This window comes from Panulirus ornatus, chromosome 1 (assembly GCF_036320965.1).
Source record: "Panulirus ornatus isolate Po-2019 chromosome 1, ASM3632096v1, whole genome shotgun sequence".
Classification (NCBI taxonomy): Eukaryota; Metazoa; Arthropoda; class Malacostraca; order Decapoda; family Palinuridae; genus Panulirus; species Panulirus ornatus.
Genome location: NC_092224.1, coordinates 8,319,725 through 8,338,301, shown reverse-complemented (window position 1 = coordinate 8,338,301; position 18,577 = coordinate 8,319,725). Strand labels below are relative to the sequence as shown.

General features: G+C 44.3%; 1 protein-coding gene across 1 annotated transcript in view; it reads left to right on the top strand.

Moving 5' to 3' along the window:
- LOC139754925 (angiotensin-converting enzyme-like) overlaps positions 1-18,577 on the top strand; it is an 81,960-nt gene that overhangs the window by 56,184 nt on the left and 7,199 nt on the right. The window contains exons 4-12 of the mRNA XM_071672778.1: positions 3,756-3,852; positions 8,122-8,265; positions 8,645-8,784; positions 10,707-10,859; positions 11,475-11,644; positions 11,975-12,099; positions 12,257-12,500; positions 13,909-14,007; positions 15,584-15,724. Of these exons, the coding sequence (XP_071528879.1) occupies positions 3,756-3,852; positions 8,122-8,265; positions 8,645-8,784; positions 10,707-10,859; positions 11,475-11,644; positions 11,975-12,099; positions 12,257-12,500; positions 13,909-14,007; positions 15,584-15,724 (1,313 nt within the window). The remainder of the gene's footprint in view (positions 1-3,755; positions 3,853-8,121; positions 8,266-8,644; positions 8,785-10,706; positions 10,860-11,474; positions 11,645-11,974; positions 12,100-12,256; positions 12,501-13,908; positions 14,008-15,583; positions 15,725-18,577) is intronic.

Below are 18,577 nucleotides of genomic sequence, written 5' to 3'. Positions count from 1 at the left end.
AGAGCATGTGAAGCGTCTGGGGTAAACCATGGAAAGCTGTGTAGGTATGTATATTTGCGTGTGTGGACGTATGTATATACATGTGTATGGGAGTGGGTTGGGCCATTTCTTTCGTCTGTTTCCTTGCGCTACCTCGCAAACGCGGGAGACAGCGGCAAAAAAAAAAAAAAAAAAAAAAATATATATATATATATATATATATATATATATATATATATATATATATATATATATATATTTATTTATTTATATATTATACTTCATCGCTGTCTCCCGCGTTAGCGAGGTAGCGCAAGGAAACAGACGAGAGAATGGCCCAACCCATCCACATGCATATACATACACGTCCACACCGAACATATACATACCTATACATCTCAACGTAACATATATATACACACACAGACATATACATATATACACATGTACATAATTCATACTGTCTGCTCTTATTCCTTCCCGTTGCCACCCCGCCACATATGATATAATAACCCCCTCCCCCCGCATGTGCACGAGGTAGCACTAGGAAAAGACGACACTCAGTCTATAGCTGTCATATATAATGCACCGAAATCTCAGCTCCCTTTCCACATCCAGGCCCCACAAAACTTTCCATAGCTTACCCCCAGACGCTTCACATGCCCTGGTTCAATCCATTGACAGCACGTTGACACCGGTATACCACATCGTTCCAATTCACTCTATTCCTTGCACGCCTTTCGCCCTCCTGCATGTTCACGCCCCGATCACTCAATCTTTTTCACTCGATCTTTCCACCTCCAATTTGGTCTCCCACTTCTCCTCGTTCCCTCCACCTCTGACACATATATCCTCTTTGTCGATCTTTCCTTGCTCAGTCTCTCCATGTGACCAAACCATTTCAAAACACCCTCTTCTGCTCTCTCAACCACACTCATTTTATTACCACACATCTCTCTTACCCTTTCATTACTTACTCGGTCAAACCACCTTACACCACATATTGTCCTCAAACATCTCATTTCCAGCACATCCACGCCTCGCAGCCATACAACATTGTCGGAACCACAATTCCTTCAACCATACCCATTTTTGCTTACCGAGATAATGTTCTCGCCTTCCACACATTTTTCAACGCTCCCAGAACTTTCGCCCCCCCCCCCCCCTCCCCCACCCTATGACTCACTTCAGCTTCCATGGTTCCATCCGCTGCCAGATCCACTCCCAGATATCTAAAACACTTCACTTCCTCCATTCAAACTTACCTCCCAATTGACTTGTCCCTCAACCCTACTGTACCTAATAAACTTGCTCTTATTCACATTTACTCTCAGCTTTCTTTTTTCACACACTTTACTAAACTCAGTCACCAGCTTCTGCAGTTTCTCAACCGAATCAGCCACCAGCGCTGTATCATCAGCGAACAACAACTGACTCACTTCCCAAGCTCTCTCATCCACAACAGACTGCATACTTACCCCTCTTTCCAAAACCCTTGCATTCACCTCCCCAAGCATCCCATCCATAGACAATTTAAACAGCCATAGAGACATCACGCACCCCTGCCGTAAACTGACATTCTCTGAGAACCAATGACTTTCCTGTCTTCCCACTCGTAACATGCCTTACATCCTCGATGAAAACGTTTCACTGCTTCTAACAACTTGCCTCCCACACCATATATTATTAATACCTTCCACAGAGCATCTCTATCAACTCTATCATATGCCTTCTTAAGAACCATAAATGCTACATACAAATCCATTTGCTTTCCTAAGTATTTCTCACATACATTCTTCAAAGCAAACACCTGATCCACACATCCTCTACCACTTCTGAAACCACACTGCTCTTCCCCAATCTGATGCTCTGTACATGCCCTCACCCTCTCAATCAATAATCGTCCCATATAATTTTCAAGGAATACTCAACAAACTTATACCTCTAATTTGAGCACTCACCTCTATCCCCTTTTCCTTTGTACAACGGCACTATGCAAACATTCCGCCAATCCTCAGGCACCTCACCATGAGTCGTACATACATTAAATAACCTTACCAACCAGTCCACAACACAGTCACCCCCTTTTTTGATAAATTCCACTGCAATACCATCCAAACCCGCTGCCCTGCCGGCTTTCATCTTCCGCATAGCTTTTACTACCTCCTCTCTGTTTACCAAATCATTCTCCCTAACCCTTTCACTTTGCACACCATCTCGGCCAAAACACCCTATATCTGCCACTCTATCATCAAACATATTCAACAAACCTTCAAAATACTCACTCCATCTCCTTCTCACATCACCACTACTTGTTATCACCTCCCCATTAGCCCTCTTCAACCAGTAGGACGGGAGGGAAGTAATTGGTTCTCAGTGAATGTCGGTTTGCGGCAGGGGTGCGTGATGTCTCCATGGTTGTTTAATTTGTTTATGGATGGGGTTGTTAGGGAGGTGAATGCAAGAGTTTTGGAGAGAGGGGCAAGTATGCAGTGTTGTGGATGAGAGGGCTTTTGAAGTGACTCAGTTGTTGTTCGCTGATGATACAGCACTGGTGTCTGATTCGAATGAGAAACTGTTTGTAACTGAGCTTGGTAAAGTGTTTGAAAGAAGAAAGATGAGAGTAAATGCGAATAAGAGCAAGGTTATTAGGTTCACTAGGGTTGAGGGACAAGTCTATTGGGAGGTAAGTTTGAATGGAGAAAAGCTGGAGGAAGTGAAGTGCTTTAGATATCTGGGAGTGAATTTGGCAGCGGATGGAACCATGGAAGCGGAAGAGAGTCACAGGGTGGGGTAGGGGGCAAAGGTTCTGAGGGCGTTGAAGAATATGTGGAAGGCGAGAACGATATTTCTGAGAGGAAAAATGGGTATGTTTGAAGGAATAGTGGTTCCAACAATGTTATATGGCTGTGAGGCATGTGCTATAGATAGGGTTGTGCGGAGGAGTGTGTATGTGTTGGAAATGGACAATATGTGGTGTGTGATGGTTTGATCGAGTAAGTAATGAAAGGGTAAGAGAGATGTTTGGTAATAAAAAGAGTGTGCCTGAGAGAGCAAAAGAGGGTGTATTGAAATGGTTTTGTCACATGTAGAAAATGAGTGAGGAAAGATTGACGAAGAGGATATATGTGTCAAAGGTGGAGGGAATGAGAATTGGGAGACCAAACTGGAGGTGGAAGGATGGAGTGAAAGAGATTCTGAGCGATCGGGGCCTGAACATAAAGGAGGGTGAAAGGCGTGCAAGGAATATAGTGAACTGGAGCAATGTGGTATACTGGGTCGACGTGCTGTCAGTGGATTGAACCAGGGCATATGAAGCGTCTGGGGTGAACCATGGAAAGTTTTGTGGGGCCTGGATGTGGAAAGGGAGCTGACAGCGACATAGTATAATAGATGAATAAACTAATTGTGTGATGAAGTATATTCCTTCGAGTCCACAGGGAAATGAAACACGATAACTTCTCAAGTGCACTTCCGTGTAATAATTACATCAACAGAGGAGATAAAAGAATGGTAAACAAGTGACAGTCACTTGTTTACCAAATGGCGTCCTAGCTACATCTCTTCCTTGCATATCAACTGACTGGTATACTTCTTTCATGTGTCTCCCCTGATGATGTGATTATTACAGGAAAGTGCACTTGGGAACTTGTCGCGTTTCATTTCCCCGTGAACTCATAGGAATATATATATATATATATATATATATATATACTGTAGTATCAGAACTTTCAGTATTCTTGGACACGACTTGCAAACTTGTACTCATGTTTCAGCTCACCGATGTACAGTCGCAGATGTTGGACATCCACAGCAAAGCGAAGGTGTGTGACTTCAGGAACCGGACAAAATGCGATCTTAGCCTCAAACCAGGTAGGGAGGACTATGGCTGTGTTTGACGGAGTAATGCAAACTTTCCCCACCTCTGTCTGTGACTGTCTCTCTCTCTCTCTCTCTCTCTCTCTCTCTCTCTCTCTCTCTCTCTCTCTCTCTCTCCCTCTGATATGTAGGCGACAAGCAACCATTACCCTCCTAGATATCAAGAGGGTTAGTGAAGGTTATGCAGCCAGTTAACATTTCAGTAGCTATTAAGTTTCACGATTTTGGACAGGTTGCTGCCTTTCAGACTTGGGCAGCTGGCATTTACTCCACAAATATAGTCTCTTTATCTCACACATAACACTTGACAACACCTGACTCGCAAGTAACCCTAAAGTTGGATGTGTTGAGTGCTACGCGCTAACCCTCTCTAATGCAAAATCTCATCCTAAGTTCTCGTTCTTACTCCCTCTCTCTCTCTCATATCATAAATGCATGATTTATTATACCTAGTCGCTGTCTCCCGTGTTCGCGAAAGGAAACAGACAAAAGAATGGCCTAATCCACCCACATACACATGTATTTACATAAACGCCCACACACTCACATATACATACCTGTACATTTCAACTTATAAATACATTTACATACACAGGCATATGCATATATAAACATGTACATATACATAGTTGCTGCTTACATCCATTCACGTCGCCACCCCGCCACACATGAAATGGCACCTCCCTCTCCCCGCGCGCGTGCGAGGTAGCTCTAGGAAAAGATAACAAAGGCCACATTCGTTCACACTCAGTCTCTATCTGTCATGTGTAATGCACCGAAATCACAGCTCTCTTTCCATATCCAGGCCCCACAAAACTTTTCATGGTTTACCCCAGACGCTTCACATGCCCTGGTTCAATCCATTGACAGCACGTCGACACCGGTATACCACATCGTTCCATTCACTCTATTCCTTGCATGTCTTTCACCCTCCTATATGTTCAGGCCCCGATCGCTCAAAATCTTTTTCACTCCATCCTTCCACCTCCAATTTGTTCTCCTACTTCTCGTACCCTCCACCTTTGACACATATATCCTCTTTGTCAATCTTTCCTCACTCATTCTCTCCATGTGACCAAACCAAACTCTTCTGCTCTCTCAACCACACTCTTTTTATTACCACACATCTCTCTTAGCCTTTCATTACTTAATCAAATCACCTTATACCACATATTGTCCTCAAACATTTCATTTCCAACACATCCAACCTCATCCTGACAACCTTATCTATAGCCCATGCCTCGCAACCATAAAACATTGTTTGAACCACATTTCCTTTAAACATACCCATTTTTGCACCCGGAGATAACGTTCTCGCCTTCCACACATTCTTCAACGCTCCCAGAACCTTCGCCCCCTTCCTCACCCTGTGACTCACTTCCGCTTCCATGGTTCCATCCGCTGTTAAATCCACTCCAAAATATCTAAAACACTTCACTTCCTCTAGTCTTTCTCCATTCAAACTTACCTCCCAATTAACTTGTCCTTCAACCCTACTGAACCTAGTAACCTTGCTCTTATTCATATTTACTCTCAGCTTTCTTCTTTCACACACTTTACCAAACTCAGTCACCATCTTCTGCAGTTTCTCACCCGAATCAGCCACCAGCGCTATATCATCAGCGTACAACAACTGACTCACTTCCCAAGCTCTCTCATCCACAACAGACTGCATACTTGCCCCTTCTCTCCAAAACTTTTGCATTTACCTCCCTAAACAGCCCGTCCATAAACAAATTAAACAACCATGGAGACTTCACACACTACTGCCGCAAACGGACATTCCCTGGGAACCAATCACTCGTACTCATGCCTTACATCCTTGATAAAAACTTTTCACTGCTTCTAGTAACTTGCCTCCCACACCATATACTCTCAAAACCTTCCACAATGTATCTCTATCTACCCTATCATATGCTTTCTCCAGATCCATAAATGCTACATACAAATCCATCTGTTTTTCCAAGTATTTCTCACATATAATCTTCAAAGCAAACACCTGATCCACACACCCTCTACCACTTCTGAACCCACACATTCTCCACCACTTCTGAAACCGCACTGCTCTTCCCCAACCTGATGCTGGGTACATACCTTCACCCTCTCAATCAATACCATCCCATATAATTTCCCAGGAATACTCAACAAACTTGTGCCTCTGTAATTTGAACACTCACATTTATCTCCTTTGCCTTTGTACAATGGCACTATGCATGCATTCCGCCAATCCTCAAGCACTTCACCATGATCCATACATACATTGAACATCCTTACCACCCAGTCAACATCACAGTCTCCCCCTTTTTTTTAATAATTTCCACTGCAGTACCATCCAAACCCGCCGCCTTGCCGGCTTTCATCTTCTGCAAAGCTTTCACTACCTCTTCTCTATTCACCAAACCATTCTCCCTAACCCTCTCACTTCGCATACCACTCCGACCAAAACACCTTACATCTGCCACTCTATCATCAAAAACATTCAACAAGCCTTCACAGTATTCATTCCATCTCCTCCCCACTTCGTCTCTACTTGTTATTACCTTCCTATTAGCCCCTTTTACCGATGTTCCCATTTGTTCTCTTGATTTACGCACTATATTTACCTGCTTCCAGAACATCTTTTTATTCTCCCTAAGACTGAATAATACTCTCACCCTAACTCTCATTTACACTCTTTTTCACCTCTTGCAACTTTCTCTTGACCTCCTGCCGTTTTCTTTTATACATCTTCCAGTCATTTGCACTACTTCCCTGCAAAAATCATCCAAACGCCTTTCTCTTTTCTTTCACTAACAATCTTACTTCTTCATCCCACCTTTCCCTACCCTTTCTAATCTGCCCACCTCCCACCTTTCTCATGCCACATACATCTTTTGCGCAAGCCATCACCGCTTCCCTAAATACATCCCATTTCTCCACTCCCCTACTCGCTGTACGACCTTTGCTCTTACCTTTTGTCATTCTGTACTCAATCTCTCCTGGTACTTCCTCACACAAGTCTCCTTTCCGAGCTCACTTACTCTCACCACTCTGTTTCACCAACATTCTCTCTTCTTTTCCGAAAACCTCTACAAATCTTCACCTTCCCCTCCACAAGATGGTGATAAGACATTCCTCCAGCTGCCCCTTTCAGCACATTAACATCCACAAGCCTCTTTTACAAGCCTATCAATTTACATATAATCCAATAACGCCTTCTTGCCCTCTCTCCTCCTCACAAATTGTATACTTAAGTATATCTCTCTTTTCAAACCAGGTATTCCCAACCACCTGTCCTTTATCAGCACACAAATCCACTAGCTCTTCACCATTCCCATTTACAACACTGAACACCACATGTACACCAATTATTCCCTCAACTGCCACATTACTTGCCTTTGTATTTAAATCACCTATCACTATAACCCTGTCTCGCGCATCAAAGCTGCTAACATACTCACTCAGTTGCTCCCAAAATACGTGCCTCTCATGATCTTTCTTCTTATGCCCAGGTGCATAGGCGCCAATAATCACCCATCTCTCTCCATCAACTTTCAGTTTTATCCATATCAGTCTAGAGTTTACCATCTTACATCTTATCACATATTCCCATAACTCCTGCTTTAGCAGGAGAGCTACTCCTTCCTTTGCTCTTGTCTTCTCTCTAATCCCTGACTTTACTCCCAAGACATTCCCAAACCACTCTTCCCCTTTACCCTTGAGCTTCGTTTCACTCAGAGCCAAAACATCCAGGTTTCTTTCCTCAAACATACTACCTGTCTCTGCTTTTTTCTCATGTTGGTTACATCCACATACATTTAGACACCCCAATCTGAACCTTCGCCGAGGAGTGGCACTCCCGGTATGACTAGTTCTGTTTCCCTTTTCGTAGAAAATTAGATACAAGGAGGGAGCGGGGGGGGGGGGGGGGTGCTCCCGCCCCGTTTAGTCGCCTTCTACGACGCGCGGGAATACGTGGGAAGTATTCTTCCTCCCTTATATATATATATACATATATATATATATATATATATATATATATATATATATATATATATATATAAAAGGAGAGAGAGAGAGAGAGAGAGAGAGAGAGAGAGAGAGAGAGAGAGAGAGAGAGAGAGAGAGAGAGAGAGAGAGAGAGAGAGATCTTACAAAATGACAAGGATACGAATAATCTGTGACTAATTTTAGGGAAGGTTTGGCTAGATCTCACCAGATTGGCTTTTAACATTGATTTGGTGACCCGAGTCACAAATGATGATGCCGTGGTCTTGCCGGCAGACCTGGAGGATATCTTCCGCACCAGCCAAGACTACGAGGAGCTGAGCTACCTATGGAGGGCTTGGCGTGATGCCTCCGGTGGGAAGATGAGGGACCTGTACAAGGACTACGTTAGGTTGTCCAACAAGGCAGCCACACTCAGCGGTAGGTGCCTCTATGTCGCGACACTTAGCGGTAGGTGCCTTTACATCGAATGTATCCAAGTATTTCAGTGGTATAGAAGGAGGAAATCAAATGTCGGTAAAGAGGGCTCATCTTCACAGGGAGGAAATGGCGAGATTTAACTCTGGGAGAGACACGTTTAGAGGTAAGGTGTGCACAGTCAAGGGCGAGGGAGATATCGAAGGTCGAAATACGAAAAATATAGAGCAAGAAGGTTCAGATCAAGTTATTGGTAAACTGGCCAGGATTAAGGTTACGTGATCAAAGTGCATCTCCGTGACACGTGCACACCATTTCGATCAATGCTATTTCATGAATCTTGATATCTAATTCTGTTCCCGTTCTCTCTCATATCCAACAGGGTTTGACAATATGGCCGACATGTGGCTAATGAGCTTCAACGAGACGGGGACTTTCATGGAAAGTCTGGAAGCAACCTACAAGCAGCTGTCGCCCTTTTACAAGGAACTCCATGCCTATGTCAGGAGGAAGCTGCGAGAGGTAAGATGGCTGGTACTGGCTGTGGTTAAGACTTTAAAGAGATATTTGGATTACCTTCTCCTGCACCTTCCACTATGTGCTTAAAGTCTTTTAAATCACCTCCTTAAAAGACCAGTCTTGAGTAATATGATTTTGTCAGAAAATCCCTTACAGTTTCCCTGCTTCACCTCTGTCTACATTAATGAGTGATGTATAAAAATGTGATCACCTTTTATACCGAAAACGTTGTCATCTGTATTAATCCCTGCATCGCTGCTGCCAGGGGTGTATTCCATCCCCAGTAAACACGTAAAAAGATAAATGCAAAAGGAGATCAGGTGTGGGAAAAGGCTGCTGTAAACACCATCGTCGTTTCCTTATTGACAGCTGCCGCCAGTCCCCCGTTCCTCTACGTGACTCTGCTAACCCTCCTGCAGTACTGTAAGACCACAGTAACAGCAGAAGTTCAGTTGTGCGACAGCTCAACACAGCGTTCATCACATCAAGGAAAACGTGGGCCTAACAAGACACATGCTGAAGCTTAACTTCGGCGTCGCCTTCGGCTGGTCACGGTTCTTCGCTTGTTACAAGGTCTTTCCTGGGCTGGACAAACGCCGCAAGTAATTCATAACTTTAAATCGGTGTTTACTCAAAAGCCGGTATTACTGTTAACTTGTTCACTGAACCTCTGAAACACGGTTCACTCGAGTTCCACGACGTTATCAGTTCTGTTAACGTTATTCCGCTTGTATTTTATTATTCCACTTGTATTTTATGTACAATACAGGATATTGTCACAGGTCGAGATGATCCTGTGGTAATACACATGTAGACAGTTTCCTTTGATCAAAAATCATGTAGGGATGATCTCTCTACGGCTATATCATCCTCATTCTCTTTTTTGCATACTTTGTAACATTTCCATCCCTATATCATACTGCTACTTTTTATTTTTCTTCACAAATGTAGAGAGTTACACACAGCCTCATAAAAAGGAGAAATATTAAAAAATTAGCCGTCGATGGCAACAATGTTCTCGGCCTGAGCGCCAGCACCCGGGCTGGGTGCAGGTGCTTTCCTCCCTGTCTGAGCACCACATTACCAAACCAGGTCCCACGTATCTCAAACCTCAGCTTCGAGTTGTGATGTCGTGCAGAAAGGCATAACTTGATACAAGCTGATTGACAAAATTATAGTGATTCAGACGTAAGGACGCCGTGGAGAGGAGAGGAATCTTCATACCTTGTTTCAGTTTGCTGTTCGAAAAAGTAGCGTGAGCGTAATTTTTGTCCTGATCTTCATGGGTCTTCCTCCGTCTCCACGCTGTAGTCTTGGCCAGACAGAATGCGCTGGCAACTCCGGTAAGGTTTATCAATCGAGTGATGAATACGAAAGAATTCTGATCACCGCAAAAGCCTTAAAGAGGAGGATTCGCTGTACCGACCAGCACATTTTCGGTCCGTTACGGAAGATGGATAAAGTGTAAGGAGAGAGAGAGAGAGAGAGAGAGAGAGAGAGAGAGAGAGAGAGAGAGAGAGAGAGAGAGAGAGAGAGAGAGAGAGAGAAGCAGATATGAGCAAGAAATGTAAATTTTGTTTCATGAACGACTAGCCAATCTTCGTCTGAACAAACTGTCCAGTTCTGTTGGGAAGATAATCGTCGATGACAAATGACAGTTAGTTCGTACAGTAGCCGAATACTTAACAAATTTTTTTCGCTTTAGCACCGTCCAAACTGAGCACCACTGACGACACAGGTGTACTATGGGATTTTTCATTTTGTAAGCTGGTGCTTATATCCCAATTCCAGTACTTTCAGCCGCCACAGGGAATGTCGTGAAACTGAAATAACCTTATGCGAGGAGCATTTAACGTTGTCTCTTGTGGCTCCATCATTATCCATCCATGGCTAACCCTGACCTTGATTTCAACTTTCTGGTGCAGGTGTACGGAGAGAAGTACGTCACTGCTGACGGACCCATCCCTGATCACCTGTTGGGAGACGCCTGGGCACAGAGGTGGGAGAACATCTACGACCTGGTAGCACCCTACCCAAACAGGGAGTCAATCGACGTGACAGACCAAATGAAGCAACAGGTAACGTGCTGTGAGCGGCCATGATCCTTTCGTTTTCTGTTGTTCTGAGCAATGAATAGTTTTAGACAAAAGGGAAAGATTGTGTGACGAGGATAGTAGTGATCGTGGGACACTCTCCGAGGCACTCCCAAGGAGACTGGTACTGAAGACCAGCGTCTCCCAGCTTGTCCACTCTGGAATGGATTCCCTGATCTGCTCTGGGGAGGAATTCAGTGTGTGTCCCGTTGGAGCAGAGTATAACCGGAGGATCGGATAACATTCGTAAGAACTTGTCCAAAGCTTTGACAAAATAGTGACCTAAAATGCCTTAGTTTAACTCTTGGATGAACACCATGTAGTGTGCTGAGCATTTACATGTACCTTCTGATCTCTGTGGTATCTTGTGTTACCTTTGTTACCACCGATTCGGTGTTACCTTCTCTTGGTTCACAACAGAAGCCAGACCTAACCTCATTCTGCGCAGAAAAATAAGAGAGTAAATGTGTTGAAAGTTTGGCTTGATTTATGTACAACTTTTTCTGTCTGGAAAGGTGCGTGCGTGTATGTGTGTGTGTTTATCGAGGTTAGGGAGGAGATGGCACTCCCTTCCTCTAATCTCTCCCTGGGTTCCTTCAGGGGTACACGCCAAGGAAGATGTTCGAGCTGGCTGACGACTTCTTCGCCTCGCTCAATCTGACGCGGGTGCCACAGTCATTTTGGGAGAAGTCCGTCATAGAGAAACCAAAGGATCGAGAGATAGTCTGCCATGCTTCAGCCTGGGACTTCTGCGACAGGAAGGACGTCAGGTAAGAGTCTGTTGACGCTCAGATGCTAATTTTGATATGCTATAGAGCATTACAAACTACTGATGTTCAAGTAATGAGTAATATATCATCAGACAAAATTTGCAAATGTCAGCACCACATTCGATGCTGGAAATGTGGTAAGAGATATCCTGTCCCTGTGACCTGGATATAATACTATTTGGACTGCTGTATGACCCTCTTTGAGTTGGGAGAGACGCAGTTTTGAAGCACATTTATATCGTCAGTAAGTGTAGATATGTAAGATTGTCATGAATTGATTTACATGATGTGAATGTGATGGTTTACAAGATGTGATGGTTTGCTTTTCAGAATCAAGATGTGCACGGAGGTCAATATGGCGGACCTGATCACCATCCACCATGAGATGGGTCACGTCCAGTACTTTTTACAGTATAAGGATCAGCCATTGATTTTCCGTAGGGGTGCCAACGGGGGTAAGATTTCCAGTGCTCTTACTGAGGGATACCACACATTGAACATTTCTAAGAGTGTGATGGACAGTTATGATTTGATCTAGTTTATGGCTGTGGGTTGGGAATTCCGAGTGAGGGAAAAATTTCTCGTCTAATGAGGACTAACTCAACTGCACAGGTTTCCATGAAGCGCTTGGTGATGTCCTCAGTCTGAGCGTTTCCACCCCGAAGCATCTTAAGCAGATCGGTCTCCTTGACATCCCGAGTGTGGACAAGGAAGTCGAGTTAAACTTCCTCATGAAGATGGCGCTGAGTAAGATCGGCTTCGTCCCATTCGCCTACCTGATTGACTTGTGGCGGTGGCAGGTCTTCCGTGGGGATATCCCAGAATCAGACTGGAACTGCGCCTGGTGGAAGCTAAGGTAAAGGTCTGGCTTTTGTGCACGTTGGTCGTGGGTATTACCAAACTCTCTGTATTTCGTCTGGATTCCAGATGTGCCGCTTTCTTGCCGAGATAATTGCATGAATAAGATGTTCGTCACTTCCAAGTTGCCGTATAAGAGTCATCTACGCGATCAACTGTACTTAATATAGGTCGCATGATATGAATGATACACACACACACACACACACACACACACACACACACACTGAACCAAACACCATACACGCACACGTCCAGTCGGCGGGAGTTTGTCGCCAGTTGTCTTGTGGGAGGTGGAATATCGTTTCTCCTCTGTAAGTGTCCAGGGAACTCGTGACTTACCGACACCTAAAATGTTTAATGTGCCGGGCCTCCTGGCACGGCTACGTACTTTGTACATCATGTTGCTCAGGTGAAGCAATATTTCATGGGCTCACTCAATACTAGTCTGCAAGAGGCTGGCGATCCAAAACAGATTTTTCGTCTATGATTAACTGCACTCAAAAGCCCTGGATTCCCAGAGACGGCTGGAAGATTCCAAGTCGTGTGAGTCAGTATGGATAACCGAGACACGCTCATAACAGATTGATATCATTATCACTCTTGGACGATACAGTGTCTGTACCTCTACTGCGTCAAGCTTTGCCATAGAATCGTGACCGTATAATGCAACAGACTCCATCGCCTCTCCTGTCCTCTGTGTGGCGGTGGTGAGTGCGCTGTTTGATCTTGTTTGTCCGTGTGGTTGGCTCGCTGGGACTGCTGCTCCCGGCGAGGGTAAAGGACCTCGAAGAATATGTAACAGTTGTAGGGTCACAGTTTCGTCAATACCAGAGAAGGTCAGTGTTGGAGAGGGTAGTCCTGTTACTGAGTGTCACTTAGACGCGACGTCAGCCTGACCCTCGAGGTATTGTTTACCTTGCTATACGTTGGACATCAGCCGCACCAAAGGCGAGAGAGTCGAAATCTTAGGCTTATCAGAGGAAATATTAGGATAAAGGAATGTGGATCTGCAGTGATGACAAATACCCAGTTTGCTCATAATGGCTCATTTCATTTACACTATGAAACATTACGCGATAATGGGTAAAAGACAAACACACTCACACACAGTCCTCTGACTTCCACAAGAGATTCAACAAGACGCTGTTTTCCAGTCCCGAACACCGAGCGAGTTGAGGGGTACTTCTGAAAGTTTTTCTATGTGAGCACAGCCGCGTGAGTCCAGCTGATATCCAACTGGAATGAAAAAAAATGTAGTTTTCTAACCTAGGCTCTTGAAACTTTAAAGATTACAATGAGCAAATGATAAAATACTAGAGTTCTTGAAAAAATGTTTTTTGGCATTCAGTGTATCTGCCTGTGACTCAATTTTCAGTCTACACAGATACATTATATGGTTGCAGGTTGCAGCTGCAGGGCGTCAAACCTCCCGTTCTGCGGACGGAGGACGACCTCGACCCCCCGGCGAAGTACCATGTGGCTGCAGATGTGCCATACATCAGGTGAGTCTTCTGGAGTGGGTAGATATATTCATGAAGTCGGGCGAGCCTTAGGGTGAGGTAGCAGAAAATTCCCTGGGTCGGGTGAATCTTAAGGGAGTGAGTGAAGATATTCCCTACGTCAGGTGGTTCTTCCGCAGGAGGCTAAGACGTTCCTTACGTTGGTCAGCAGAGGTACTGTTTATGTCAGGTGAATCTCTTGGATTAAATATAGATATTCTCTCAAATGAATACCCAAAAGCAAGGAAAGATATTCTTTGTTAGGCAAGTCTCTTGGAGCAAACAAAGATATTCTCCATCAGGTGAGTGTCCTGGAGTAAGGAAAGGTATTCTATATGCAATGCGAGTGTCCCTTTTAAGGGGACAAAGGTACCTTCACGTATCTTGTGGTGCAGACGTGGATATTCTCCACATCTTCTGGAGTCGGTGAAGACGTTCTCTACGTCAGAGGGATACTTTAATCTTTTCCAGTGGGTAATGAGTCTCAGGCGTAGGCAATGGCAGTCCTACGTCAGTTGAAACGTTCTGAGAAAGGTGTTGTTGTCCTTAACGCCAAGTGAAGTGACTTATAGTGTGATAAGTCTGGAGAAACTAGGCAGAAAAATTCCTCTTCTCAAGTGGGCACGTGAGCTGTATGGGAGGTAATGATCTGTCAGCTGATCGCCTCTGAATCAGCAGTCACACAAGAGGAATCACCAACAGATCGAAGAGTGCACGTACACCATCGAAGTCCTTTACCTCCCCGTTCATTAAGCTCTGACCATAAAATAACGATGGAGGCAGTATCAGTATGTCAATGTTTTCCCGAGTCGAAGTTTCTTTTTATCAAAATCCCGTTATTTCAGCTCTTGTGATCTGTTTTCACCCATGCTATGTATAAGTCTGTCCTGAACGAGATGTGCTGAAAAAATCTTTACACCAACACGAAAAAAAAAAAGGTCACAAGTCTGAAGAGGTGACATTAAGGGCAGCTTATATGTCCATATATAATCGGGTCATATACATTCAAGATGTGTTTATGATTTCTCCTAGTACTATGGAAACCACGCTAATAAGATTTAGATTGAATTTCTGGGAAGGGATTAAGATTTAAAAGCCACCAACTGAACGATGGCAGTTATCTTTATAAGGTTTCGTGATCTCTTTCGTCATTATGTGATGGGTTATATTACCTGCATGGTCACCACGTCCAGGTCTGAATGTACTCTAGTGTAGGAGCTTTTCGTCCCAGCCAGGATCCCTTGTATCTCATACAGCTACCTTTATTGCTCTCCACAACAGACACATGGAGTTTACATTTATTAAGGCTGCGTTCTCAGGACCTTTTCAAGATATATCGAGCCAACGTCAAGTAATTAGCTATCCATTTTAGGATTCGTATACCGTATCCACTTTTCCATTGGTCTGTGCTTGTATGACACAAAGCATTCTCAAGTCCGTAGTGGGAATCCCCATGCATAAGTAGCGTCAGATTTCAAGTTCTTTCCTTGTTAGACGCTGAGAACATTTACCAAATGATGTTACACTTACGCAGTCACTCGTACATATGGATATGTCAGTTTACCGTTATTCCTTTCAGGTATTACGTGGCCGTCGTATTGCAGTTCCAGTTCCACAAGGCGCTGTGCTTGAAGGCAGGAGAATACGACCCGCTCGATCCGGCCAAGCCACTCCACAATTGTGACATCTATCAGTCTACAGAGGCGGGCAACGCCCTGAAGTAAGTGGATGACATATTACACACTGGAGACAAAATTGGAATGACTGTATATCTTAGGGAATGAGAGGACCACATGAAGACCTCCATCGATCATAATACGCAACTTATGTACCCCTGGGTAACACAAGTGGTCCATGTACTTCGTGTGGTACACAAGTGGTCCATGTACTTCCTGGGGTACTCAAGTGGTCCCTGGCGTATGAAAGTGAATCATGTACTCCTTGGGGTAACGAGGGGTCCATGTCCTCCATAGCGTACGCAAGTGGTTCAAGTACTCCAATGAGTAGAGAAGTGAACCATACCATCCCTGGAGTACACAAGTGGTCCATATAATTTCTGAGGTACACAAATGGTCCATGCACTCCCTATGGTACAAAGAGGTCCATGTACACAAATGGTCCATTCACTCCCTGAGGTACACAAATGGTCCATGTAATCCCAGGGCCACGAAAATGTTCCATGTACTCCCTTGGGGTACACAAGCTTTCTATGTTCTCGCTGAGGTACACAAGAGATCCATTTACTCCCTAGGGCACAAAAGCGGTCCATATACTCCCCGAGGTACACAAGTATTCCGTTTATTCTCTGGGTTACAAAAAATGTTCTTCATGGGATACAAGTATTTCATTTACTCTTTGGGGCGCACAGGAGGTTCACAAACTCTCTGGGCTACACAAGTGGTCCATGCACACCCTAGGGTACACAAATGGTCCATGCACTCCCCGGGGTGCACAAATGGTCCGTGTACTCACTAGTACAAGAGAGGTCCATGTATTCCATGGGGTACACAACTGGTCCATGCTCTTCATGGACAAGTGGTTCATGTACTCGCTGAGGTACACTCGGCCACAGAGTTCGCGAGCACGTACTTTGTATGTTTATGTCAAGTGAGTTGGTAACACTGTGTGGTGGAGTTAGGGTGCGTGGAACACAGTAGAGTGACGTTAACTGTGAAAGAGATGGCCATTACTAAAACAATCAAATTGTTCTTGCAAATAGGTCTGCTAGTATGTTTTGTATAATTGATAGTAATCAAGCATGTGAAAGATATTAATGAATGTAATATTTCGTTGTGCTGCCAAGATCTTCCATTGTCGTACAGCAGCTATTTTCTATGTTGAAGGCTCCAGTCATGGACAGAAATCCATATCAAGGCTGGGCCTTGATTGAAATATAGAGAGAATTATGAAACAGAAAAAGAAAAGGACAAGGGGAAGTATTTACGAATTTTGTAGGACGTGAAAGACCTGTCTCTTGAAATGTGCAAGGCCACATTTACTGAGAGAGACATGAGAACGTAGAGAGTTCCAAAGCTTCAACGTGTAGGGAAAGAAGCTGGTTTCAAAACGGCCCACCCTCGAATTGCCGATGGCCACACAATAATCATGTGACGTAACAGCTTGCCGAGTATTTCATGATCTAGCTAGTGGTGAGGGAACACAAGCAGCCAACTCTCGGGAGCAATAACTAAAGTAATATCCATAGAAGAGGGAAAGTGAATCAACATTGCGGCGTAGGGTAAGGGGGTCAAGTTTGGAAGTTAGTCTGAGACATTTTGAAAGTCGGATCGCTTTCGACTCAACACTGTCAAGTAACGATACAGAGCGAGAACCACCCCAAATGTCAGAGCGGTACTCCATGCAAGGACGAATCAATCCCTTGTATAAACCGAACAACTGTTCAGAAGAGAAGTTTCGACGTCTAAATAGGACACCCAGTTTCTCAGAGGCAGACTAAGCTATTCCTGTAATGTAGGGTTTCCAAGTATGAGTGGATGTTACGGTAATACCAAGCATGTTCATCGAGTCAAAAGGTGGAATTACAGAACCGTCAGAAGAGAGAGGAGAGTTGAGAGGAGTTTCCGATAGAAAGATGGGTAGAAATTAGGTTTTGGAGGCAGTAAACTTAAGAGGATTTTGTGTGCCCCACTGAGATATCCTGTCCAAGATTGGGTTTATTGGGGAAGCTGTAGTAAGACGAGATGCAGATCGAGTGAGAGAAGATGGAGCAGAGTTGAAGGTTGCGAATGAATGCAGTGTTGAGTGTTCAGCGTATGAGTGCACTGGATTATGTGTGGAGGAGAGGAAATAGTTTAAAAAAAGAAGTGTAGGGGACAGGACAGAACCTTGAAGGACACCGCTATTGATGGAGAAAAGGGGGAAGGCTGATCCATCAAAACCACAGAGATAGATCAGCCAGAGAGGAAGCTAGATTTGAGGGAGCAATGTGAGGAGGGAAGCCAAAAGAGGGGAGTTTAGAGACGAGAGCCCGATGCCGCACCCTGTCAAAAGCCTGAGATATGTCAAGTGCAATAACACGTGACTCCCCAAATCTTTCAGGGATGATGACCAGACATTAGTAAGTGGATCTCGCCTTACAGAAGCCATACTGGTGATCAGAGAGAAGACTGTAATTTTGTAGGTGTTGAAGGATATGGGAGTTGAGGAGGGATTTAAATACTTTAGAAATGGTAGGTGTTAAACAATAGGACGATAGTTAGAGAGGTCAGAACGGTTACCCCTCTTAGGGATGGGATGTATTATTGCATGTTTCCAAGGAGAAGGAAAAGTTTTGGCTTTTTAGCAGAAACGGAACAGAGGAGCAAGCACAGGTGCAAGTTCAGAGGACACTCTTCAGAATGGAATACGTGAGGGCTTCAATTGATCCCTCCACCATCCGTATGGGAGGAGTTCAACTATCCTTAATGGTGAACGTTGAAATCCCCGAGGGAGAGGAGCTTGGCTTACAAGTGAGAGGATATCGCAGTCTCATGGCAGGAGTTTTGATAGTCGAAGAAGGATATAAGATTTGTAGGAGAGCAATAGGCGAAACAGAGGAAAAGTGTGGTAGCAG